Consider the following 26,813-nt stretch of genomic DNA (forward strand, 5'->3'; position numbering starts at 1 on the left):
TATATGGATGACATCTTGGTCGCAGCTGAAGGCCCTAAAGGCACAGTTGCAAAAACCCTTCCCATCCTCACTAAACTCTTGACCACAGCAGGCCTCCACATAGCCCCTGAAAAAATACAATCTCACTATCCCTTTCAATATCTTGGTCACAAACTCCTGTCTTCTGCTGCCACTCCTGCCTTACCTTCTCTGACTCTCCCTTCCTCTCCAACCCTTGTACAACTTCAACAATATCTTGGCACGCTCAATTGGGCACGGCCTTATCTTTCTGTCACTACTGCAACCCTTTCCCCTCTATTCCATGCCCTCACGGGCTTGAAACATCCTTCAGATGTGGTCCATCTTACAAGACAGCACTTGGAGGCACTAGCCCAAGTCAACAATACCTTAAAGCAAGTGTGGGTGGATCGCATCATCCCCAACTGTCTGCTATCTTTGGCTATCTTGCCCACACCAGCTCTCCTCACAGCTATTCTCTTTCAAACAGCCCCCAAAACAAAGAAGCTGTGCATCATTGAATGGCTTCACCTTCCCCATACTCCTAGGGCAACTATTACCTCTCGGGCCCTTCAGCTCGCCTTGCTCTGTACTAAGGGGCGTCACCGAGCTAAGGCCCTACTCGGCCATGATCTCCAGGCAATACATGTTCCTTTCAAACTGTCTCAATGGGACCCCCTTTTTCAGACATCTGATGTCTTACAGGACGCTCTGGAAAATTGGATTGGTCCCATCTCTTGCCATCTCCCTTCTGACCCTCGTTTGCAGCTAATAAAAACGGTACCTATTACCTTTTCCTCTCCAGTAGTTGCTTTTCCACTAACTCAAGCCATCACAATCTTCACTGATGGCTCTAAAACTCATGGTGCCTGTGTCTGGTATGATCAAGGCAACTGGCACAAGCAATTGACAAAGCCCCAATCTTCAGCACAACAAGCTGAATTGGCTGCCTTTAACTTGGCTTTGAAAACATTTCCTGAACAACCAATTAACATCATAACGGATAGTCTATATGTCTCCCAATTGGTCTTACATATTTTTGAGGCATATCTATCACCTTCTATACAACCATCATTAATGACACTGTTGCTTCAGCTGCAAATGCTCATTCAATCTAGGACCCATTCTCTATTCGTAGCCCACATACGTAGTCATCAACATCTCCCAGGTTTCCTTTCTGAAGGGAACCAGGTAGCTGATACTGCTTGTAAAATACTTCCAATCAGTATTAAGATGCCTCAACCTCCCCCTCTATCAGCAGGGGAAAGTCATAGTTATTTTCATCAAAACAAAAAGGCTTTGGTTAAACAATTTGGCATTTCTCTGGAAGAAGCAAAGGCAATCATCCAACAATGTCCCACTTGCAGTTTGCAAGCAAAAACTTTTCCTCAAGGGATTAATCCCAGGGGCATAGAGGCTTGTGAGACATGGCAAATGGATGTCACACAATTTCAGCCTTTTGCACCCTGGAAATACCTTCATGTGTCTATTGACACCTATTCAGGTTTCATCATGGCAACCCCTCAAAGGGGAGAAATGTCAAAGCATGTTATTAATCATTGTATTCGGACCTTCGTAGTGCTGGGATCGCCAAAAATTCTAAAAACAGATAATGGACCAGCCTATATCAGCTCTCAATTCTCTGAGTTCTGCTATCACTGGTCCATTATCCACAAGTTTGGGATTGCCTACAATAGCCAGGGGCAAGCTATTGTTGAAAGGGCCCATCAAACCTTAAAATTGGCATTGCAACGATACATGGGGTCAAATGGCCTTAAGGGCCCCCCTAGCCTCCCGGCATTACAAAATATTTTGAATGTTTGTCTGTATACGCTTAACTTCCTTAATCTCACTGGCACCCCTCCCCTGTCTGCTGCATCTCGACATTTCACTAAACCACCTGCTCCCACCTCGAGACCGCTTGTTTATTACAGACAGTTACCTGATCCTGCGTGGAAAGGACCTGCCGAATTGATCACCTGGGGTCGAGGCTACGCAGCGGTCCAGCTTACTGACAGAACTCTTTGGGTTCCTGCAAGGTGTGTCCGCCCATATCACCGCCCACAACCAGCGAAGCCATCATCCGAAAAAGATGACAGCACTCCTCTTCTTCCTGCTTGGCTGTTCGTTTCGCTGGACTGATGGGACATCCACCAGCCTTAACGCCCACAAACCACACAACATCACATGGGTCATCAAGGACGCTTATGGACAAATACTCAACTCTACAACTAATTACACCATGATTTCTTCCTATTTCCCCAAATTACATTTTGACTTTGCTGAAAAGATTATGTATTATTGACAAAAAAACCATTTTGTATTCAGGTACAATTGTTTCCCAAAATTGATGTATATAACTCAGAAGATTTTGTTTCTTTACTAGAACCTAGACAATATAACCTTAGGGCAAAAAGAGAAGTAGTAACTGCTTTGATGCTAACTGTACTGCTGGGATTGGGGGCTTCTGGGACGGCCACAGGTATAGCTGGCCTTGTTACTTCTGATCAGCATCTTCGCCAGTTAAGTGCCACCATAGATGAAGATCTTAGAAGGGTCGAAAAATCCATTCTTGCCTTGCAAACTTCTTACCTCTTTATCTGAGGTGGTCTTACAAAACCGCAGAGGCCTAGACCTCTTGTTTTTGAAACAAGGGGGACTATGTGCTGCTCTTAAAGAAGAGTGTTGTTTCTATGCTGATAGCTCAGGAGTTGTCCTAGATTCCATGAAAGAACTAGACACCAGATTAAAATTAAGAGAAAGGGAACGAACTTCACAACATACTTGGTATCAAGGACTATTTAACCTTTCCCCATGGTTAACAACATTGTTATCTGCTATAGCTGGTCCACTTATCCTTCTCTTGTTGGCATGTACCATTGGACCATGTGTGATAGGTAAATTCTTAGAAATCCTTAAAAGAAAATTTGGCCAAATTGATTCGGATTTATACTCAAAACAAAAACAAATTAATGCGCTAATAGAGAAAAAGGCCCTCTTGCAATTCTCCTCAGATTCCGATGACTCTGATAACGAGTTCACCAAAGATGCTGCCAAAGGGGAACCACAAATTCTCATGAACCTATGACAGGATGAGTCGGAGGACCTAGACTGGACATAACAGTGAGGATAGTGAGTAAATAGCCCTAAAAACAAGATAAAAACAGAGGAGATGTTGCGATATGACACATCAGTAGGAAGTCACGTACACAGACAACCCAATACACATACAATACATATATAGGGTGACACTATAGGAACAGCTACGTGTAAAACCTGAGTCACTTAGGATTAACCATATATGGCAATGTTTCCTGTTCCTGTACAAAATCCTGAGTCAGCTATAGCATAAGGATTAACCATATATGGCAGTGTTTCCTGTTCCTGTCTAACCTCATGTAACCTAAACCCACCCCCCTGCTTGCTGCACAATAAAAGAGAGGGGCAAAGTTTGCTCTGCGCTTTTTTCCTCTCACCAAAAGAAACCTTTGTGTCGCTGTCATCTTTGCCATCAAGAGGAGCCCACCCAGACAGTCTGCCTGGGTGCAGGTCGTCAGCTGATTCATCCCGGCACTGGGACCCGCAACTCATCAAACAGGCAAAGCAAAGGATCCTTATGTGAGGAAAAGAGAGACAGGCAAGTAAAAAAAAACAATAAGGTGGAGGTTACCAACAAGGTTACAACTGTAAGGATCATTGTGGTGAAGAAGGCAATGAAATGCACAGGAATTATAGTGGGAATAGCAATCTTGTTAAATATATCTTATAAGATCAATATTTTTTTTGATCCAAGAGAAAAACAGTGGTTAAATACATTATTTTGGAGCTAGCATAAGATGTCTTAATGGATGAACCCTAAAGTTAATGTCTCCTAGGGAGTAAGCAAAAAAATTATATGTAAATGTATAAATGTATTTTGAGTATTGGTTACAATTATAATAATTAGGAGTCCTGAACAGTGTTCACAGTTTTCAGTGAAATCCCAAAAGGTAGTTCATTTTACACAATCATGGAAAATGATATCGCTGCTTTAAAGAGCCGTAGACAGATCTTGCACACTCCAAAGCAATCTTTGGATTGAATCCTAACTACTAAGTACCCTAGTAATCAGGAATAATATAAAAAGTGTGGGACCGTATTGCAAGAAGTACAAGATCGTATCTATTTTTTATGTGACATCGATGTAAAGATGACAATAATGGATCTTTTTATATAAGATTATTTGGCATTTAAACTCTTATATTAAGCCCAGTCTTTTTAATCATGAAAGAAAGATGTTGCCCAATTTTCTATTCTTCATAGAATTTTAATTCTGATGTATCAGTCCATTAATATATCAAAGAAACAAAGTTTTTTAATTGACAAATGTCACAAGTTTATCACACAAATTGAGTATGCTTCAGAGAAGAATTTTAAAGATCAGAAACTTTTTTAAAAATGTTGCCAGACAATGCCAAACAAATTTCAAACAAATAGTATTAATCTTTACTGCCTAAGGAGACCATATGATACACAAGGAATTACTCTTTTGGAAATAGTACAAGTTTAAGCTACTTAAGTCCTATTGCCATTAATGAGGGTCATGTGGCTGATAATGCAGGCCCCTGCTAACATAAAAGCTTATTTCCTAGAGATTTAATCAGAGAAGTGTTTTTATGGGGTATTGAAATTGTGGGCCACAAAGCCTTTGGTTGTGAGAACATTTCAGGAGATTGAAATTGGGGGTGGTGGACAGCTTGTTCACTTAAATCTTGATTGCTATGAGCATTTATCAGAATGGAAGCTTTTAGTTTTTGTGCAACTAAGTAAAAAAATGTGAATCCTCCCCCCTTCCTCCAGCAAAAAATAGATCATTGTCAGAACTCAGTCCCTCTGCCTAGATTAACCCCAAGAGGCTTGGACAGGGATAATGTCCAGTGAAACAGGCCCAGTGCTCTCAAAAGAATCATTCTTTTTCTGAATGACAATTTATGCTCAATTTAGTTTTCCTCAGGGAAAAGCAAGATTCCAAAATAATGTCTTAACACCCAACAAATACATAGACTTTTATTGCATGTTGAACCATGGTAGCACAGTATTGCAGGAAAACTCTGCCCACAGCTAGGAGTTTGATCCTGACCAGCTCAAGGGTGACTCGGTCTTCCATCCTTCCAAGGTAGATAAAATGAGGACCCACGTTGTTGCGAGCAATATGCTAACATTGTAAACTGCCCAGATAATGCTGTAAAGCACTATGATGCAATAAAGAAGTGTAAATGCTATTGCTGTTACTATTTTTCCTCATCTGAAATCATTTTTTCTGTATCAATTAGCATATTTTATTGCCTCCTTCCCATTTTATTTTGACAAAAAGTATTAAAGCCATAGTGGGGGAAACAGTTGGTGTCAGGTCCGAAGCTGGGTTTTGGGCTGACACAGCATGGAGATGAAGGGAGGAGGAATAGAGGGAATTTGGTAGACAAAATAGAATAGCTGTAGTATCCAGATTGGACAATGTGATTTATTGTTCTGAGAAGACTAGAAACTTTTTCTTTTAAGGTTGTGAAAAGCCCGGGAAGATTCAAAACTGGCTTTTCACTAGTTTGTGCCAATGTTAAAATTGTTCTTTGAGGAATCGATCTGCCTCAGAGTTCTGATTTGCAATGGCTGTATTTCTTAGAAAGTTGACAGTTGGAAGGTTCAGTTCTGGGCTGAGAGAAAGACACTGAAAACATGGAGGCTGATTGGAAAGATGGTTTAATGATGAAGCAGAACCACCAACCACCAGTCCCTCTCTATAGACAAAAGAGGCAGAGGTGGCATTCAGCAGGTTCTGACCAGTTCTGGAGAACCGGTAGTGGAAATTTTTAGTAATTCAGAAAACCTGCAAATACCACTTCTGACTGGCCCCGCCCCCATCTATTCTCTGCCTCCCAAGTCCCAGCTGATCAGCTGGGTCTTCTTTTGTTGCCCTGCATAAGAGAACAGAACTGGAAAGCAGGTTAGCGGGGTGGGAGAGAATGGGATTTTGCAGCATCCTTCCCCAGCCAATGCCCGCCACGCCACGCCCACAGAACCGGTAGTAAAAAAATTTTGAATCCCACCACTGAAAAGAGGAAATGCAAATCCTAGGTGTTTGTCTGAGCTAATTTGGTCAACCTCTGGATTATTGTTTATCTGAGCCCCCAGGTTTCTGTGACTTTGACGTTTAGACTGCAATGAAGAGGCTTGTGTTCTGAAAGGGTGTTTGTTAGGCAATTCCTATTGTGGTGAATGGCTTTCGTCCTGTGTTGGATCTTGGGTGAGGGGCTGCTTTTTAATCCCATCACTCTGCCAAGGAGTTTCCAAATATCCTGTCCTGAATGGATGTCTGCCTGCAGTATTTGCTTTGCTTATGAATAGAGCTATATAGATACCAGTTTTCCTCTTTCAATAAGCTCTTTATCTCTTAAGTACTGGTATCTGCTTTAGGCTATTAAGAAAAGCTTGGGGATTGCTTTCTGTCTTTAAGAGCATGTTTCTCTATTTTTTTCCTTTAGGAAAGTATAACATTCTGGCTTTTTAATATTTCCCAAAGTATTTCATTCTTTGGGGGTGAGGCTTCCCACAATACAAAAAAGGCAAAAAATATTAAATCTTACATACCAGCTATGCTTGGAATTCTATCTCTTATCATTTAAAATAAATTTACAGAAGCCTGGCTACAAAGCAGTAAATTGAATTCACATTTGGAGGTGCACACACGCACACTTTTCACCCCATCAGAAATTCTACTACGACAACAACTACCGACTCTATGATTCATCCAACTCGCATCTTAAAAGGCGCAGCGGCAGAGACATCGACAGCAGCTTCTATACTCTCAAAACAGACGACTCGAGATGAAGCCGGCTGAACTCCTTCCTTTCTTTCTTGGGGGGAAAACACACAAAAAAAGCTCCGACGGCAATTCTCCCGCCCTGCAGGCAGAGGCGCTATTCCCCGCGAAGCCGGGCAGTAGCACAGGTCTCTCTGCTCACGGTTTTCCCCTTGCTGGGAGGCTATTTAATTCCGCTTCCGTGAGAGCGCGCGCGCGAGAGAGAGAGAGAGAGCGAGAAGCGCGAAGTGGACGGGAGTGCGGCGTCTTCGTTTTGACGTCCCAAGGAAGCGCGGTAGTTTCCTGGCGGTTTCTTTTTAATTCGTCTGGTTTTCGCTCTTGCTTCTAATAAGTTGCCCCCCGTTTTGCTCCTGCCTCTTGTGCTGTCTTCCATCCCCCTCGTTCTACTCTCCTTTTTATAAGCTGCCGTTTTTCTCCCTTTTTCGCCTCTGTAAAATAGTGTAGGGAAGGTGAGTGTTTTACCTGTTGTAATAAAAAAAATGTAAGGAAACTTGGATTCGGTCGTTTCCAGGTATGTTTTGCCTTCCTTCGGATTACCGTGTGTGGTTACCGATTCCCTCTGCCCTCCCGTCCTCTTTTTTTTTTTTTTTAATCGCTCCAGTTGCCTCCATTCCTCCTATTTAAAAAAAAAACACTAAAGTCCGAGATGCCTTAAAGATAAACACAAGCATGACTGTTATAGACACACACACACACCTGTAACTAGACACTAGTCTTCAGGTGGACCTCTGAGGTATCCCAGAATTGTTTAAAATAAGGTTGCTACAAGAACAACGTGCCTACCATCCCTGTCCTATTGTTTCTTTTTTATTTTTTTTATTTTTCTTACATGTATCCATGTATTCATAATTGTGTTTTTTACTTATACCTATTATCTTGTAAGCAATTGACAAAAATAAATATAAATACATACATACATACATACAGGCTTAACACAGCTCTCCTCTTTTAGAGCTACTCCCAATCGTTCGTTTTGAGCTTGTGGCCCTTCTCTTATTAGCAATGATCGTCAGAAGGTCAGAACAGCAGCTCTCCAGTTTGTTCTGTTCCCAATTTCCATTTTTTTGGTGGTACAAACAAGTCCCTCTGCCTTTCTCTTTTACTATTGAGATTTAGGAATGATGTAGTATAGTATTCGCTTTGATAGAAATTTGTATTTGCTTTGATAGAAATTCTGCAGAGTTGGGAGGGCATAGAAAAGTAAATACAAAAATGTAATTAAAGATGTCTTCTCAGGGCATAGCTTACTTTTGTCTGTTTAAAACACATTTGCTCATCTGACTCATTCCAGATAGGTTAGCTAAAACACCTGTCTCTAATTATGATTATGCTATCGGGATAGTGAGAGTTGGAATCAATTTATCTGGAAGGAATCAAAATGGAAAATGCTGTCCATGTAATTATTTTGAACTTAGCAATACAAATATCTAGCATATTATTACAATAGTAGTTAGAAGCATTGGTTTAATGCTGCTATATGAGATATGAGACTTATTCCTCAGCAAGAATATGTCTAACATCACAACATATCCCTATGTTTTCTGGGAAGTTCCCATTCAGTTCAGTAGTGCTTGCTTAAAAGTAAACATCATATTATGAGCTTAACAGTTTATGAGCAATACTACAGTGTTTTGCTTGCTGCTTCATTTATTTTTGTACCAGTAATCTTTTGACATTTACTAGCTATCCAAATTGCAGTATGCATGCCGTCTTATCCTCTTCTATTCTTGATTGACTTCCTTTTGTGCAATAGCATCACAAGGAGAACTTGGAAACTCTTACTATTGCAAAAGACAGAATATAGCAATGACCACAACAGGTACCAGAATGGCTGGAGGTAGGAAGCAGAGATGTCATGCAGAAGCACAAAAGCAGGTATCAGTAATATGTCCCCATTTCCATTTGCACTCTATCCAAGACCTCGAATTTTTGTGTCCTTTAACTATTGGGACAGAAAGAGTTCAAATACCATTCTAATATCACCACCCATCCTCAGGATCTTTGATACAATAATAAATATGTTAACATTCATACAAAGTGTCTTGGTCTCATATGTTATTTAGAAGCGGGTTTTCGAGGGTAGAATATGTAACTTCCTTTAACTCGACATATTTTTTTTAGTTTGAATCTTTAAGCAGTTGCACACAAACAATATGGAGAATTACATATTTTTAATGCTTATTTCTTAGTTTACTATTTTGCCTAATCACAAATTACCCTCCAGATTACTTTCAACTCTTGGTTTCTTTTCCTTGTCTTAAAACAATAAATTATGAGCTTATTTCCTTGATTTTCTGTTTATTGGTAGGGTGGAAACATTAAAGAAGTAAAAAATGTACAAGCTGGCAAAGCAGATATCTCTGATTGTGTTCGCCAAGAAATTGAAAGCTGTTACCGACTCAAAATGCCTGAAGATTTCTATCATTTCTGGAAATTCTGTGAGGAATTAGAACCTGCCAAGCCATGTGGTAGATATAAATGTTTGTCTTCTCTATATGAATGTTTGTGTGTTTGTACATATATGGGGTGTGTGTGTGTACGTGTGTACAATTTTATTGTAGGCATAATAATATCTTCAAAATTTTGATATTTATTTTAGAAATTTATGAGGCTACCCAACTGTAAAATGACTGTGGGTAGCATACAGTAAAAGTAATATAATTAAAATGAAAAAGTCCGCCCCCCCCTCCGGTAAAGCAGACATTAAAATGCAAATTTGCCACCAACTCTAACCCAATTCCTATGAAAAGAACCAGGTTTTCAATGCTCTTTTGAACATAATCAGAATGGAGACAAGATGGAGGAGAGGGAATTACTCTCCAGAAAGCAGGTGTTGTGACCAAGAAGATACACTTCCTAGGTCCCATCAGATAAAATTACTTAATTGATGGGATCTGGAGCATGCCAGCTTGCCTGATTGGCTCACTTGACTTCTCACTTGACAGATTGGACTTGACCACAAAAAACAAAGGGGAACCTCTGTTCAATGTCTTTCAGTCCCATATGGTGGACTAGACAGATGCTATGGTTGATACTATGGTTTGATACTATTTAATATCAGTAGTAGTCCTTTCCACATGCAATATAAAATGTATTTATCCTTCATCTTCTAATAATCACCATCTCATGTCAATCAGCATGTTCAGTTCTGGGGGTGGGTGAGGGGTGTGTGTGCCATTTTGGGATTATTTTTTTATTTTACCAGTCTTTTAATTCTTCCATGTTTGCTGCACTATAGCTCTCTGTATAGAGAGCAATTTTGGCTTTTTAAGGATTTGACTAATCTTTGAGAACAGAGAGAATTATAGATATATAAAGCATACATTATATGAAAAGAATAACTGTTTTGTATATTTAATGTATTTAAAACTGGCTGTAGGAAACATACTGGTAATAATTAAACCCAGAACTTTTCATGTAATGTAGATCAGAAATCCAATTTTTTTTTTTAGTTAGTCTTTATTTTCTCCAACCTTTGTGTAACATAACCAAGGAGTAGTTATGTTAATTGAAGTTTGGTTTGTTTTTGCCTCGACTCCTGGTTGTGTATATTATTTTCATTGTTGGTTGTATTTTATACTATAACTGTTGTTAGCTGCCCAGGGTCGATGTGGTCAGATAAGCAGACATATAAACTGAATAGAATAAACAAATAGTACTTTATTTTGTAAGCTGAATGAGAAGGTGAATCCAAAGTGTTAGCTGCAACCTTTCCATTAAACCTAGAAGCAGAAAGTATAGTAGATAAATAAAAACAATAGCACCTTTTAAATAATTTTAAATATATATTTTGTGTATTTATGGTTATTATGAAACAATAGGTGTTTTTATGTTGTAGACGCTCTCAAATCAAGTATTGGACTTCAGCTTGTTGGACCATATGACTTACTTTCTGGAAAACACATAAACACAAATAAATCAAAAATAAATTTCAACCTTCACTGGAGATTTTTTTATGATCCTCCTGAATTTCAGACAATTATTGTTGGAGAGAGCAAAACACAATATCATATGGGATATTTCAGGTAAGAAATACCTTGGCTCCCGAAGGGGACAGTTATATCTTAAATGTTCTTCTTGCTGTTGCTTTAAAATAATGAGCAGGGCATTTCTGAGTTTTCCTTTTTAAGACCTTTTCATTCAACAGGATATAAAGTTGAAAAACATTTCTAACATAAAAATGTTGATATAATCAAAAGGTATGTTGTCTATCTTGGTGTGGCATTAGGATGTTTAATTCGTATGTACTTGCCAAGAATATTTTGGAATAGAATAAGTCATTTTGCCAAGTTTGCTGGCATGTTGTTATTTATTTTGTAGGTGAATTTTGAGTTGGTATCTTCAAAATCTATTGTATTTGTGCTAGATTGTATTATCCAGTTTTGACTTAGGCAACCTAGCTTACAAAGTTCATTTTATTGTTTTAAAAAAGATTTTTGTTCTTTTAGCAATTTAGAATAACTAGGTACAACAGAATTTTCTTTCATTATACTGATTGCCATTATACAAAATGTTTGTTATGTAACAAACATTGTTTGTTATCCATTGTGGATGTATTTTTGTAAAATCTGTTCTCCATAAAAGGCTGTTTTCCAATGTAGCAAATTGCAATATTGTCTTTTTTACTTTTTAATAAAGACTATAATTCTTGATAAAATTTGAGATCTTATTAGGTACACTTTAAATTTACAGTCCATTCATCCTCCTGACAATGCTGATCCAGCTGTGCTAGGGGTAATCAAGTAGATTAAAGTAAAGTAATCATCTGATCTGGAAGCAATTTGGATTGTTCTGATTGGAAGCCCATGTCTGAAACATTAAATATTTACAGTTTGAAGGATTCCTTTCAAAATTTTCAGTTTGAAGGATCGGTCTTGCACGTATCTTTTTAGATACTTTTTTGGTAGAAAAAACAGTGTTTGAGAAATCTCTAGTAACATAGCTGCTTCAGCTCTAATTCTTAAATTGTGTTCAGTTTTAATATCTTGTATATTTTATAGAGATATACCAGATCAACTGCCAGTGTGGGTTGGTGAAACTGAAACCCAGAAAGGCTGTACAATTTATCAAGTTGGTGACAATATATTTGCAGCTGTAAAGTAAGAATTTAACATTTTCATCCTGTAAAAAGAGGTTAATTTGGAAATAGCAGTCTCAGTTTGCAAGGGACTTTTTTTTTCTTCTACTCACATATAATTAATGCTATGTAGCTTTGTGCCGTTTGAATTAGGAAAATACACCCCCACTTCGGTATATTTTACACGTTCTTACTTTGAGAAAATGATTTCGTGGGTAAAGTACTGAGGTGAAGCTTATTCTTGTCCTCTTTTAAAACTGTTTGAATACAAGTCACTCTTAACAGAATCCTCTTTTGCTTGTACAAAAAAAAATGTTGCAATATAATCCCTGTTTATAAAAGTCAGAATCTATCTCATGATCCAGAAAAAGGTGCTGCACTTTTTTTATTTATGGCAGGAATTTGTACTTGGCTCAGAACATAATGGTAGAATATTGCTTAGTTTGCTTCTCAAAATTTCTTATTCAAATAGTTCAGTAGCATAGTTTACATGTTATTTGCTGCTATACACTAATTCGAGAATATTTTGGACAACCATGTAATATTTTTAATCTGTAAAATATTTTCTACAAAGTATGGCTGAATTCTGTTTTTCTGTTGCATTTCTATGCATTGCATTGTTCATTAATGCATTGTAAGAAACTTTCACATAGTTTATATTCTGGTTTGGAATATTGGAGGATGTATGTATTACTTTCCATATTTAATCTTTCTGAATATAGTGATGTGAAAATAATTTGTGTATGTTTTTAGCTGTTTGCTGCAAAATATATTCAGCCACATTTTTAGTAGTTTGCTGAAAAATATGTATAACAAAACTTTTTATTACTGTGATTGGCTTTTGCTTGTCTCAGCTTAGCATAAAATGTGATTTTTAAGAGTGAATATCCCAAAAATGCTTTTTTCACGAGGCAACGGGACTTTTGGGTTTTCTTTGAAGATATTTCGATTCTCATCCAAAAAGCTTCTTAGATGAGAAGTGAAACAACTTCAAAGAAAAACCAGAAAGTCCAGTTGCCTTTTGAAAAAAGCACCTTTGGAACAAACATGACCTGGATGACTGAGAATCTCCATAACACTTAAGAGTTAATGTTCCACAGAAAATTTTTGAATCAGCCTAGTTACAGGGTTGTTTTACATATGGCTATGAAAGGATGAAGATTTTATCTGGTGCCTATTTGTTTAGAAACAGCTATTTAGTTATTAGTAAAATTCCTTTCATAGAACTACTGGAAAAACATCACCATCTTTATAAATTTTTCATAGTACTTCTGATAATTTGCTAGCATTTCTGATCATTAGAAGTCTATTCTGGTACACATAGGAGCAACTTTTGGGATTTCTACTAATTGTACTGTTTTGATGTGTGCTTCTGTTAGCTAGTAAAGGCATGTTTGAGTTTTTTCAGCTGTAGGATTTTGTGCTCTTTTGTTTCAGATTATTTTTGTCTAAAAAGCTTAAAGAACTGACTAATAAAAAGAGAGGTGGCCTATTAAGGGACATAGATGAAAAACTAACTAAAACAGCAAAACAATTGGGTTACTCATTGGAACAAAAAAGCTTGAAGATGAAACAGCGAGATAAAAAGGTAAGATTTGATTTTTCCAAACTTAGTAAACTTTAATACAGCATTTATCTTTTTCCTAGTTTGTGCTAAAATATGTTTACTCCTAAGGCTCCTCCAAAACCAGAGAATCACATTTAATTATTGTGATCAACACAGTAAAAGGTTGAATTCATAGCTAGTATAAATAGCAACAAGCATGCTGTAAATATTACAGATAACTTTAAAGGATTGTTACCACCCAGTCTTAAAAAGGTAAAAAACGTTTATTTAAGAGTGGAATTAATCAGAAAATACTGCTTCATGTTTATTGAACTCCAGATAATATTAAGAACTGATTGGCTATCAGATTTTTTGGGCTGACATTGTAGCAAATTTAAGGATTCATTAATGATTTGGCATTTTACACCCTGTTTGATTTCAAGCTATAGCATATATTAATACAAGCTGGGTGAGGGGAGGTGTAACCAATATATGAATGTATATTCATGAATATACCGTGTTTCTCCAACAATACGGCCTCTCCTAATAGGAAGTCCCAGCATGTTTTATAGACATAAAATCAAATTAAGCTCCTCCCCCGAAATTAAGGCCTATATTAAACATGCAAAATGGCGGGGGGGCTTGCCGTTAGGAAGTACTTTTGTTGCATACCCGGATATGGTGCTGCCTGCGTTGACCTCGGCATTCGTTGACCTCGGGGCACTTCGTATCGGGAGACCTTCCGCCACTGTTGTTTCCCTTCTCCCCATGCTACCGTGGCATTTAGAGCAACACCGCGGTGTTTGGTGCAGCCACGCGCTGCCAGCCAGGGCTCCTCCCTGCAACCGGAGCCCGGCGGAGACACTCGGCTTCAGGCGCTCCTGTCACCGCCTTCCCGGGCATCGTTCCAAGGCAAAGCCTATTCTTATAAAAACGATGTCCTACTGCCGGTACGACAAAGCCTCCCTTGCCCGAGAGGCAGTGCTGTTTCCCTGGCTGGCAGGTCCGGCAGAGAGAGCCCGAAGCCACCCGTCCTTTCCACGCCTCGCCCATCCCATCCCCGTCCCCATGCATCTCCAAACAAGCTGGCAGCTCCAAATGCTGCAGCGGCACGATCAAATGCTGCAGCGGGCAGAGGCACTTACTCGGCGGGGCTCAGATCGGAGGAGGACGCACCGGACAGGGAAGCAGCGCTGCTGTTGCCTTGCCTCCCTGTCCATGTGTGGGCTCTATCACTGCCTCGGGCGGCCTTTCCTGGTGGCCCCTTCAGGTTTGGGCTGGAGCGACTTGGGAAGGAAGCCAAGCTCAGGTCGGCCCGGCTCTTTTGCTTGGCAGGCAGGCGCACACCCGCAGCTCACTTTCCCGGCTCTGCCCAGCCTGCCCGGCTCCGGCGCGGCCCTGGCAGGAAGAGTGGAGGGCCCAGCGGGGAGGCGCTTGCTGCCTTGGCCAGAGCTCTGCCACCGGGCAGGAGGGCCTGCCTGTCAGCTGCGCTCTTTGCACTCTGCCCAGTGCCAGGCAGGTTGGCAGTTGGGCGCTTCTCCCGGGGTGGGCCAATCCGGTGCTGCAGCCCGGGAGATTCGCCTCCCACGTGGGGTTGGGCTGCCCTCTCAGTCAGGGGAGGCTTTGTCATACTGGTAGTAGGACGTTGTTTTTAAAAGAATAGGCTTTTAAAAGAATAGGCTTCGCCCCCACCCCCAGCAATGAGCCCAGGTCGGAGGAAGAGGAGGGGGCTCCGGGCACCTGGCCATTGCACTGCGCCCCATCCTTAACAGCAGAGCCCTGAGAGGGATGAGAAAACTGACACAGCCGCCCCGTTCCAGGCCTCTGAACTGGATGGTGAGCGCAGACTTGCTCACTCTGCCGCCTCCCACCACCACCAGCTGGTACTTTTCCTGCCCCGGGCCATCCCTACAGTTTGTGGCCATCGAAGAAGAGCCCAAGCCAGGAGAGGCAAGCTGGAAGGTGCAGGAGCAAGTAGTGCCGAGCTCCCTCACCTTCCAGCCATCTCAACCACTACTTCAGCCTGCCTGTGCCACCGGCCTGCTCTTGCTGCAACAGCACCATTACCTTGACCTGTCCTGCGAGGGCTGCACTGTTTTTTGCACGTTGTACCATCCACAGATTTGCACATGATAGGTGCCAGCCCCTATGGCAGAGTTTTCAAACCCCACCATGGGACGGTCCCATATTCCAGAGCTGCAGTAGTCACAAGACTGGCCCTTTGGTCATCCTGCAGCAGTTCATCCATGGTAGGCCAGCGCAGAGGCCAGTTCTGTGACTACTGCAGCTCTGGAATATGGGACCGACTTTCCCACCAACGTCAGCAAGCCACCGTCAGTCAAAATTCATATTAGTGGTCCGCAGGATTTGAAATTAAGAGTTTGGTGGTTCCTGAGGTCCAAAAGGTTGGCAACCCGATCTAATGAGTCTAAGCTTGCCATTTGTTTGAAAAGACAGTATATAGGTGAGATGAAATCAGAGGGTAATTATTAGTGGCACTAATAGGCAATAATCAATTTACCTAAAAGTCTTATCTTTCCTTCTCTTTCAAATTAACAGGATATCTTTACTTAAATGTACACGTGACTTATTAATCAAATAAACAATAAAAGCAAAATATATGCTTGGTATTTGAAGACTAGTGTGTTTGCACAAATATCTAACGTTAAGGTTTGTAAAGTACTTGGATTTGGTTTTTTTTTTTTTTCAAAACAGGTAGTAACAAAGACATTTCACGGAGCTGGTTTAGTTGTTCCTGTAGATAAGAATAATGTTGGATACAGAGAGCTTCCTGAAACAAATGGTAGGTATTGTAGAGCTTTTCTCAAAATACAAAATTAAGAAAACTTCCATTGAGCCATTGTTAATGGTATGCATTTAGACATTTGACTACAGCCAAATGCCTTTAAAAGGAAACAACGAACATATCTTCCCAGTGTCTTATCAGAATGGACAGGAATATTTTTTTTAAGGCATAGAGTAATTAGGTTTCACCTCATGGTTTTATCTAATAAGGTCATATATAAAAACAGAATTCCATAGCAGACAAATAATTATTAAGACATGATGTCTTAATAATTATTTGTCTCTGCTAATGGAATTCTGTTTTTATATATGACCTTATTAGAAACAGGATGTTCTTATACTGAGCATATCATTAAAAGCAGTGGCCCCCAACCTTTTTTGTACCACGGCCCGGTACAGGCATCACAAAATGATCCACGGACCGGTGCCGGCATCAGCACGCAAAACCAAGGCAAGGCAAGTCGAGCGACCGGCCAGCTAGCCGTCCCCCACTTCTCCCCGCCACCTTCAACTCCTCCTTTGTACCTTCTCGTGGTCGATGGGCTTTTCGGGCTCTTTCTTAATCTCCTCCTGAGTAATGCGAGACTCCACCGCCATTGGGACAGCTCTTCGTTCGAAGCCACCCGCCCCTTCGACGAAACTAAGGTGCGAGGATTCCTTCAGCACCCAAATGCCGCTTGCCATCCAACCAATGACTGACACGCTCACCCAGAAGCACTTTCTCAAGTGCCGTCGAAACAAAATGGCGGCGCCCAAGCAAAGTAGGCAGCCCGGTACAAAATGATCCATGGACCGGTACCAGTCCAGGGCCCGGTGGTTGGGGACCCCTGATTAAAAGCACTATAGTAGTCTGTAGCAGCAACTGAATGTCTGTCCTGAAACTCATTAGGCTAGACTTAGATTGGTTGCATTTATTGTTGGGACCATTGTCATAATTTAAATCCCATTGGTTTCAGTGGGACTTTAGGTTGTAATTCTGCACTTATTTTGTAAGATAGGTGATGGAAAATAATACTAATTAACCTCCATTTTATATTAATATTGACCAGGAATATGACACTATCAAAATCTTGAAAGATCTGTGGTATAGATCTATAGCATATATTATGCAGTTAAAATGATTTTCCTTTAAAATAATACATATATTGCATGTATTGCAGAGAATAATATAGAGGTGTGCAGTGCTTATTTGATTTGGAAGAGGTGCTTCCAAATGTAAAGCAATGTGAAGCACAAAGCGCAAGAAACAGGTTGCAGCTGCTTTAATGAATTGCAGGCAGTTACAATTTGTGCTCCTGTGCATCCCAAACACATCTCTAAAATCAAATTTTAAAAATTGTATAGTCCTAGAATATATTGTGATATAGTTCTCATGGAATCTTTTTCTTCGTAGCAAATCTCAAAAGAATTTGTAAAACCATTGTAGATGCTCCTAATGATGACCAAAGATTGAAAGCCTTTGCTCCTATTCAGGAAATGTTAACTTTTGTTCAGTTTGCGAATGATGAATGTGACTATGGAATGGGATATGAACTGGGCATAGACCTCTTCTGCTGTGGGTCACATGTAAGTTCATGTTTTTCTGTGTAGTACTGTATTTTTTGCACTATAAGACGCTCCAGATGCACTTAGCTTTTGGGTTCGGCAGCAATAGGTGGTGGCGGTGGCGATCCCTGCCTGCAATGAGCCAAAAATGAGATGCGCGGTGGCCGAAAATGGGGGACACAGAGGCGGCAATAGGTGGTGGCAGCAATTGGTGGCAATCCCTGCAGCCTGGAGTAGCTGATCAGCGGTATTCCGGGAGACTGATCCAATCGCCAGTCTGCTGCTCGTGCTAAATCAGGCTGTGCTGAAGCTGACCAGGCTGTTTGCTGCAAGGAGGCAAATTGCTGGGAGGCAGAGGCTGAAGGGTGGGTGCTGGCAGGGGGGTGGGCTTCAGCAACATTTGCTCCATAAGACGCACAGACATTTCCATCCACTTTTTCTGGGGTGGGGAGTGCATCTTATAGTTCAAACAATACGGTAGTTGAGATATGAATCATTGTCTCTATCATATGTGGCTCTGAAATAAATTGACACCGAAAGTTCAGTAGTCCAAAAGGTGCTTTTTCAAAAGGCAACTAGATTTCATTCTTCTTTGAAGACATCTTGCTTCTGATCCAAGAAGCTTCTTCAGTTCAGTCAGAACTTAAGAAGCTTGTTGGATAAGCGAAAGGTCTTCAAGGAAAAACAAAGTCCAGTTGCCTTTTGGAAAAGCACTTTTGCGGCAACTGAATGACTGAAAATCTCCATAGACAAAGGTTCAGTAGAGAATAGCTATCTATTATAATAATTTCAGTGCTTAAGAAATTGAGAAAAAGGTGAAAATGAAAAACAAAGCATTTTATGTTGCTCTGAAATGCATTATCAATTTCAATAAAACCAATACCATTGTCTTTTTAATTTTTTTGCAGTATTTTCACAAGATTATCAGCCGCTTGTTGCCTCTTGCATATAGCCTGCTGAAAAGAGATCTGTTTGCAGAGATAATTGAAGCTCATTTAGCTAATAGAAGAAAAGAGAAGGTAGATCTACTTGCAGCATGATAAACACTAAAATACTGTAAAATACTATTTATGAATTTTAAATGTTTTTTTCTACTAATGTGTACTTATTGTGTGATAAATAAACATTTTTTCTAAATGAGTTATTTTGGCTATAGAATCTAAATTATATAAATCATTAATCTTTTTAGTTTCTAATATAACTTTCACTGAAGATTAATAAAACCCTGTACATTCCTTAATAAGTTGCTCTATGAAGACAAACTTTTTCAAAAGTTTCCAATATATATGAGGTTGTCATAAAGAAGAGGGAGTTAACCTATTCGCCAAAACACCTGACAGCTGGACAAGAAACAATGGGTGGAAAAAATCAAGGACAGTAGCAACCTAGAACTAAGGAGAAATTTCCTGACAGAACAATCGATCAGTGGAACAAGCTTGTCTTCAGAAGTTGTGAATGCCCCAACATTGGAAAATATTCACGAGAAAAATATTCACGACTAAATGTAATACTAACACTATTCTTCATGAATATTTTTATTTCCTGGCACTTGGAACATATTGCATATTTCTGAAATGTTGTGTAGTGTTTATAGTTTATACTGTAGTTTAGGTATATTTTTGGAAATTCATTACTGCACACAGATTTTAGCTTGCTTTAAAACCTGGTAATTTGAACTATTTACAGTGGGATATAAAAAGCCTATATATAAGACCTGTTAAAAAGCCAGGTGTTTAACATGTTAAAAAATCTGGCCAAATCATTGTAGAAATTTTTCCACTTTTGATATAACATACAAGCTATACAATTCAGTTGAAATACAGATCTTTTAGGGAGGAAATAATGTACAATGTGGTATCAATGTGAATATCTTAATACTTCGTTTAAGCATCTTTTGATTTTCTGACAGCATTCAATTTTTTGAGGTAGGAGCCAAAGATGATATATCTTGCCTTGGACATCTGCCACTCTTCCTTGAAAAAGTGCTCCACAATTGTCTGATTGTGAGGGGATCTCCTGTGCACCTCTCTTTGGGTCACCCCAGATTTTCAATTGGATTTGGTCCAGACTCTGAGTGGGCCATTCCAAAAATTTGGTCTTTTTTTCTGGTGAAGCCATTCTTTTGTCAATTTGGAAGTATGCTTTAGGGTCATTGTCATGTTGAAAGTGACATTCCTCTTCACCTTCAGTATTTTAGCAGAAGTCTGAAGGTTTTGTCAAAATTGATGTTTGGAACTGTAATTCCTTCCCATCTTGATCATGGCTTTTGATGTAAGAGGCAACTGAGTATCAGAAAACTAGAACAGCTGAATTTTATATGGGCTTGATCAGAGTCACTGTAATTGATGGCAGGCGTGTACTATTTAACATGAGTTTGAATGTGATAGGCTAAGACACATCCATACTTATGAGAGGGTATGAACACTTACACAATCATACCTGTGTTTCCCTAAGAACAAGATTAGGTCTTATTTTGGACCCCAAAATAAGCACCATATTTTATTTTTGGGGAGTCTTATTCCCTCCCAACCTTATCCCACCCCCCCAATGTACAGGAGGCCCACGTTTTTTGATTGCTCACACCGAGGCAGTGCAGTGCGCCAATGCCACACTGAAAATAACACCTAACATGATTTTTCATGCTGCTTGAAAGCCCTACCCCGGAAATAAGCCCTAGTTAAGAACTTCAGCAAGGGGAAATAATAAAGTACAATAACATTTTCCCCCAAAATAAGACCTATCCCGAAAAGGCATAGTTTTTATGTATGCACCTAATATAAGCTAGCACATATGTGTGAGGGGAACCTTTACCTTAATATAAGCGCTACCCCCAAAAAACAGTGCTACTTAAGAGGCTGCACAGCCATCCATTTTGTCTGGTTGCTCACAGTACCGCAGGGGGTGGAGCTGCCCTATGTACCCCACACCAGCTTACTTCAGGGCCCTTGCAGGGAGGCCACCCACAATGCGGCATTCGCAGCAGCAGCACTGGCAGCAGGAGCCCATGTAGTCACCAGCCCACTTCTGTTTGCTCACAGCCACAACTGGGCAGGAGGCTAAGAGACATGCCAGTGCCACGGCTACAAGGCAAGGTAGGAGGATGGAGCTACTCTACGCATACTGCACTGGCTTACTTCAGGGACCCCGCAGCCAGGCCATCCTTGCCCTGACACCTGCCTTGCCTTGCGGCTGCGGAACCAACAGACTGCTTGGGCTCCTGCTCCGTTGCAGCCATCGGCAAGCAGAAGTGGGTGGCGGCTATGTGGGCAGATGCTACAGATGGCTGCCAGTGCTGCCGCTGTGAGTGTTGGGGTGTGGATGATCTGCCTGTGGGAGCACTGAGATAAGCTGATGCAGGGCACATGGGACAGCTCCACCCCTACCATGATACCGTGAGGAACCAGGCAGAATAGATGGCTGTGCAGCCTCTTAAGTGGGGCTTATTTTGGGGGGTAGAGCTTATATTAGGTGCATACAAAAACACGCTAGACCTTATTTTCGGGGGTAGGTCTTATCTCCCCTTGCTGATGACACTTAACTAGGGCTTATTTTGGGGGTAGGAGTTATATAGCAAGCAGCAAGAAAAACCAGGCTAGGTCTTATTTTTGGGAAACCTGTTATTTGGCAGCATGAAGAGAAAAAAATGAATTATCAAATTCTATTATTTTTTCAGGGTCTGTCAGTTTTGTTGGCACAAGTCTGAATCTAATTTGATGCATTCATTACTTTCACAGTCATCTATTGATAACTATCAAGTTAGATACCTTAATAATTAGCATGATTTTTCTTATTTATTGCATTTGCCCAGTGCAGTTGTGTGGGAAAATCTATTTCATTCTTCAGGTTGAATTTTATTTTTAAGATCTCATATTTTCAGTTAAGAGGACATGGCTTATGAGTACTGTAATTAAATAAAGCAAAAAAAAAGATCTAAAACAGTCATACATAAATGTTTAATGTATTTTCTAATGAAATCGTCACAATAAAAGAACTTTATTTTACTGTAATGAAATGCAGTTTTACCACACCAGTATAAATTAAAACATTAAGATCAATGTTTAATACAGTTCTAGAAATAGTACAGGTGCAATTGTCATAATCAGCAACTGAACCGTTCAAACAAGAAAAAAAAAGTCTCCCCAGGATCCCATTCTATTCCAACAGAAATAAGGCTCATTAGTATTATTACAGGTAAAATCCTTTTTGTTGAATGCTCAGATGTGCTAATTTCAAACTCTCGTAACATGAGCAATGGCACATTTTGTGTGCTTGTAAGAAGTTGGGTAAGAATATAAAACACTGCATTAGATCATACTATAGACATGAATTACTAAATTAAAATACATCTGGGATATGAGTTGGTATCACTTCACATCACATTGTAAATTAATACAATAGGCAACTTTGGTAGAGAGCCTATGGCAAATGAAGTGTATTGATGAGAGTTTGAAACTTAAGTTTTAAAAACATGCTACAGGAAAAATCATTTTAGATCTGCATGATTACCACAAAGAATAGAAGGATTAAATCATGTTTAATTTTAGAGGAAGCCTCCCAAGATTCCTAAAATGTTTTTTACATAAGTAAAATTCTGTTAATGGTCATCTATAAACATAAGAGGTATACAGGTGCAAAATTCATTGTTTAGCCACAACATATACTTTTATGTGAAGGTGTAATCATAATGAACAATTATTGTAGAGAAACATTCTCAAGCATTCTGAAAAGCCATGTAATATTATCTGGGCTATTTAACAAAGCAGTTTGCAGTATTTATTCAGGATTTTTTACTCTGAAATATTTTTTTTCAAAGACATGGTTCAGTATCTTTGGATTATATGATTTACACCAAAAATAGAGACTACTTTGGCAACAAAAATAACCTTGTTACAAGGACTTGCATGCATAGAATAAAGTATCTGATTTTGTTTGCCCTCCTTAAAGTGACTTCCTGTGCAGCTTTGATAATAGTTTAGATATTTACTTTCAAAACAAGCTTATCAATAGAGGTAGGAAAGGCAAACAAAGCAGAAGTCATACTGTGCAAACAAACCTTATAATGTAACTATACTTTATCACTAATTCATGTTTTCAGTAATATTTGAATAACCATCAAGATGGTACAACCTTTAGAATTTTCAATTTCCCATCACTCATGAACTTTATATAATGTATCAGTTTTATTTGGTAAATAAAACCTCGTATCAAATATTTGCAATACTTCTCCCTAATAAATGAATATTTAGAATGCAAAAAGTTTATTAGGTAAAGGTAAAGGTTCCCCTCGCACATACGTGCTAGTCTCTTCGGGCTCTAGGGGGCAGTGCTCATCTCTGTTACAAAGCCAAAGAGCCAGCACTGTCAGAAGACATCTCTGTGGTCATGTGGCCGGCATGACTAAATGCTGAAGGCCGGCATGGAACGCTGTTACCTTTCCCACCAAAGTGGTCCCTATTTTTCTACTTGCATTTTTACATGTTTTCGAACTGCTAGGTTGGCAGAAGCTGGGACAAGTAACAGGAGCTCACTCCGTTACACGGTGCTAGGGATTCGAACCGCCAATCTTTCTGATCGACAAGCTTAACGCTTTAGCCACTGAGCCACTGCATCCCACAAAAGTTTATTAAGGATGGTAAAATTCAGTTGTTACGTCAGTTCTTAGCTTGTATTTATGTATTACAGAATTTTTCAAGTAATGCAATTCCATTTCAAATCAATTGTTACCACTTCAAAATTCCTCAAAATAAACATTTTAAATTATGCAATATTTACAAATAAGAGTCTATTAATAATCTAGTTCCTTAATTAAACACAAATGAATTTAAAACTATGGCAATCAAGTATCAGAAAGGGTTACAAAGAAATATAAAAATCCTTTCATTAGAAACTTGCCAAGCTTATGAAGGATTTTGAATATAAAAATCACATTATTAAAGTAAAATCAATCGTGTGACTCATTTATATTTAATATATCCTGATCTGTAGAAAAAAAAACTGATATGCATATTTCATGTAAATTATAACATTTTTCTTCCTTTATTTGATATAGGTATGTAAAACAAAAAGACCTTCATTTTGGGGGAATATTCTCCAGTGCTTGAACATGCAGTTGCTATCAGATACACAAACTGAATGAACAGAAACAGAATTGTTCCAATTATTAGTAGAATAGTAGCATCCTCTGTACATTTCACAAAATTGGTATATAACAGGATTTTTAATAGTACAAAAATTGCATAAGCCTAAGTCATTATTTTGCAACAGAAACATAGTTTAAACAGACTTGGCTATTTAACTTGCAACTACTAAACTGCGGTGTTTAACATGCTTCACCCACATTTATTAACCTGCTCGATCTGTTTTTCTTGCAGTAGATCTAAACTGTCACTTTTATGATATCCAAACTCTTAAAACTTTAATGGCACAAGAAATTCTTCCTTCTTGTCATCAAATTCAGCGTGTCACACACTACATCTCAATATGAGAAACCACCATTTTAATCAGATGCATCAACTGTAAGGAGGCTCAGTTGGGGCTCAGGAGAGAGAAATGTTCTTCTGGAATGTAAAGAGGTAATGCAGAATAACAATACATTTCATGAATTAATCCAATAACGGTCTGTTGTAAAATGGGCCAAATCTTACCATTTCCAAGACAGCTCAATTCAAGATGACCATCAATTTCTTCCATGCTAAAGCAGAAAGGCCCAAACTCGAGAACTTACGAACTTCTTATGAATTGACTTAACGTCCAACTGCACTATCATGGCAGACCTAGCAATTCAGAGTGCATCCAGTGCAGGTTTTCAGATTTTGTTTTCCTCATCTTTCTTACTTTTGTAAAACCACATATTCCTAAATCAACTCCTAAATTCCAGCAGTTTACTTTTCAAAAAAATCCAGCCTTTCTTTTGTATCACAAAACTATGCCTTATACATTAAAGTGTTGTACTGTTCAACAAAAGAACCTCCTCCTCTTCACTTTCTTCTCTCTCCTCAGCTATTGAGTTCAGTTGAACATTATTGATGCGGGATCTTGGTTTGCCATCTGGGCCATGTGTCGAAGGATATCTTTTTTTGTGATAATGCCAAGGAGGCGCCTAGAAAGAGACACACAAAATATGGCTAATTAACTACAATATTTAAAGTCAATCGATTTTTCTTGTAGACAAAATCTTTTTTGTTGATAGGAAAAGAGCAGCAAAGCCTGATTATTTTTAAAGAATGCATTTTGACAGGAAGTAACCATCGTTTTATTAAAACTATAAAAACTGAAAATAAAGAGAGGATGGTCACTAAACTATTACCTACTTTCACCTAAGAAATAACCAAGCTACCCCCCACCCCCACCAGTGATTATTTGTTGCTGATTATCATAGGCAAAAAAAAAAAAATAACAAAGGCGAAAAAAGATATGAGTAAATGAAATTGATCCCATTACAAAGATGAAATATAGTTGAATCTAGGCAAACTCAAAATTGGTTGATAATTCAATTTTGAGGAACTGAACATAATGTTTTAGGTGTTTCTATAAGAGATATGCAGATAAGCTTGAACGATAGATAATCACAATTAAATCCATCTGAAATTCAGATTTTTTTAAAAAGAAATTAGTCATATTTTCCCCAAATTAAAAAGCAATGCTTTTAAAAAATCAAAGTCTTGATATTATCAAAGAGTGAAGCTTTCCTAAGATACACTATTACAGGAGAGGCAGAGAGATATGTTATACTGATTAGTAATTGTACTGCAACTGACCTTTTAAGAGGAGGCATGAAAAACTTATGAAGTATTAGAAAAAATGCAAGTTAAATAAGAATGTAAGCTGTTAACTTGGAAAGTGGGGTCTATTTTTAATTTTTTAAATTGCAGAGAGCAGCAATTGTAATCTAAGTGTCTTAAAATACAGCAAAGGGGATAACTGATAAATATCATTCATGTTCATCGGAAAATACAGGAAATCCTAAGAGAAGATCCAAAACAGTGGTTCCCAAACTTTTTTGGTCTACCGGCCCCTTGGTGCTACAAACTCATCCTCGGTGCCCCCCACCCAGGGGTGGGATTCCAATTTCTGTGGGCGTGGCCTAATTTGAGTGTGTGGCTTGCTGGTCACGTGACTGGGTGGGTATAGCTTGCTGGTCATGTGACTGGGTGGGCATGGCCAGGTGACTGGCAAACCAAATACAAGTGGTCCTCACTTAATGGCCGGTTGTTCAGCAAGTGTTCTAATTTATGACTGGCCGCCTCAGAGCTACTTGACCTGTTTTTGGAGTTTTGACAGCTTTAGATCAGGGGCCTAAATCCCACCCCTGCCTGTGTGTGTGTGAGAGAGAGGGAGAGAGAGAGGTTGGATCAGATCTCTCTCTCCCACCAACTCCAGAAAGCCATCGTCAATCAAAATTCATATTAGTGGTCTCCGGGATTTAAAATTATGAGTTTGGTGGTCCCTGAGGTCCAAAAGTTTGGCGACCCCTGATCTAAAGGGGTGAGCCTGAGAGAGGGAAAGAGAGAAAAATAGAGAGAGAGAGAAAGAAAAGAAAAGGGGAAAGAAAGAAAAAGAGACAGATAAAGAAGGGGGGATGGAAGGAAGGGACAAAAAGAGAAAGAAAGAAGAAGGGAGGGAGGAGAAAGATAATGAGATATCTATTCTAGTCCAATCACCTGCTCCAGCAGGGTTAGAAGGGAGTGTGTGTGTGTGTGTGTGTGTGTGTGTGTTCTCCTTGTAATTTACCAGTACATTTTGGGTTTGCCTTCTTCAGAATTGGCACTGTAATACATTGGGGAAAAGTAATTTTTAGGGTAGAGATCTGGTCCAATGGATCCTGTTTAAAGCCTCAACAAAATGTGAGAGCTTCCTGATAGTCTTGACCATGTTTCGTCCACAAAACCTTTAATAGAAGCCAAAGATGTTTCAATGTGGAAAAGGGCCTCAGTCTAAACTAGGCATCATTCAATCTGATGCATCAGGTCTCTCTCTCTCTCTCTCCC

At 39.3% G+C, this 26,813-nt stretch overlaps 2 protein-coding genes across 16 annotated transcripts in view; one reads left to right on the forward strand and one right to left on the reverse strand.

The window, feature by feature from the left end:
* Positions 1 to 6,961: 6,961 nt before the first annotated feature.
* HPF1 (histone PARylation factor 1) lies at positions 6,962 to 18,966 on the forward strand. 3 transcript variants are annotated; one of them, XM_087936429.1, is made up of 9 exons: positions 6,962 to 7,127; positions 8,607 to 8,728; positions 9,162 to 9,321; positions 10,692 to 10,878; positions 11,854 to 11,952; positions 13,368 to 13,518; positions 16,192 to 16,279; positions 17,675 to 17,847; positions 18,735 to 18,966. In XM_087936429.1, the coding sequence occupies exons 2-9, from the start codon at positions 8,660 to 8,662 to the stop codon at positions 18,864 to 18,866; spliced, it is 1,059 nt and encodes a 352-aa protein (XP_087792555.1). In that variant the 5' UTR covers positions 6,962 to 7,127; positions 8,607 to 8,659; the 3' UTR covers positions 18,867 to 18,966. The 3 variants fall into 3 exon arrangements, with proteins under 3 accessions (XP_087792555.1, XP_087792554.1, XP_087792553.1); XM_087936428.1 differs by having other exon boundaries at positions 7,053 to 7,302; XM_087936427.1 differs by having other exon boundaries at positions 7,061 to 7,130.
* A 2,791-nt stretch (positions 18,967 to 21,757) lies between these two features.
* CLCN3 (Cl-/H+ antiporter 3) overlaps positions 21,758 to 26,813 on the reverse strand; it is a 43,881-nt gene continuing 38,825 nt past the window's right edge. For all 13 annotated transcript variants that reach the window (XM_087936421.1, XM_026699698.2, XM_026699700.2 and 10 more), the window contains one exon: positions 21,758 to 24,925. In XM_087936421.1, the coding sequence (XP_087792547.1) occupies positions 24,835 to 24,925 (91 nt within the window). In that variant the 3' untranslated portion in view covers positions 21,758 to 24,834. The remainder of the gene's footprint in view (positions 24,926 to 26,813) is intronic.

This window comes from Pseudonaja textilis, chromosome 6 (assembly GCF_049901715.1).
Source record: "Pseudonaja textilis isolate UNSWEBS1 chromosome 6, rPseTex1.2, whole genome shotgun sequence".
Taxonomy (NCBI): Eukaryota; Metazoa; Chordata; class Lepidosauria; order Squamata; family Elapidae; genus Pseudonaja; species Pseudonaja textilis.

Coding starts and splice junctions, on each gene's coding strand:
- HPF1 (XM_087936429.1), top strand. CDS start 8,660: ATGACCACAACAGGTACCAGAATGGCTGGAGGTAGGAAGCAGAGATGT. Junction 10,879..11,853: donor TATCATATGGGATATTTCAG/GTAAGAAATACC, acceptor TATATTTTATAG/AGATATACCAGATCAACTGC. Junction 11,953..13,367: donor AATATATTTGCAGCTGTAAA/GTAAGAATTTAA, acceptor CTTTTGTTTCAG/ATTATTTTTGTCTAAAAAGC.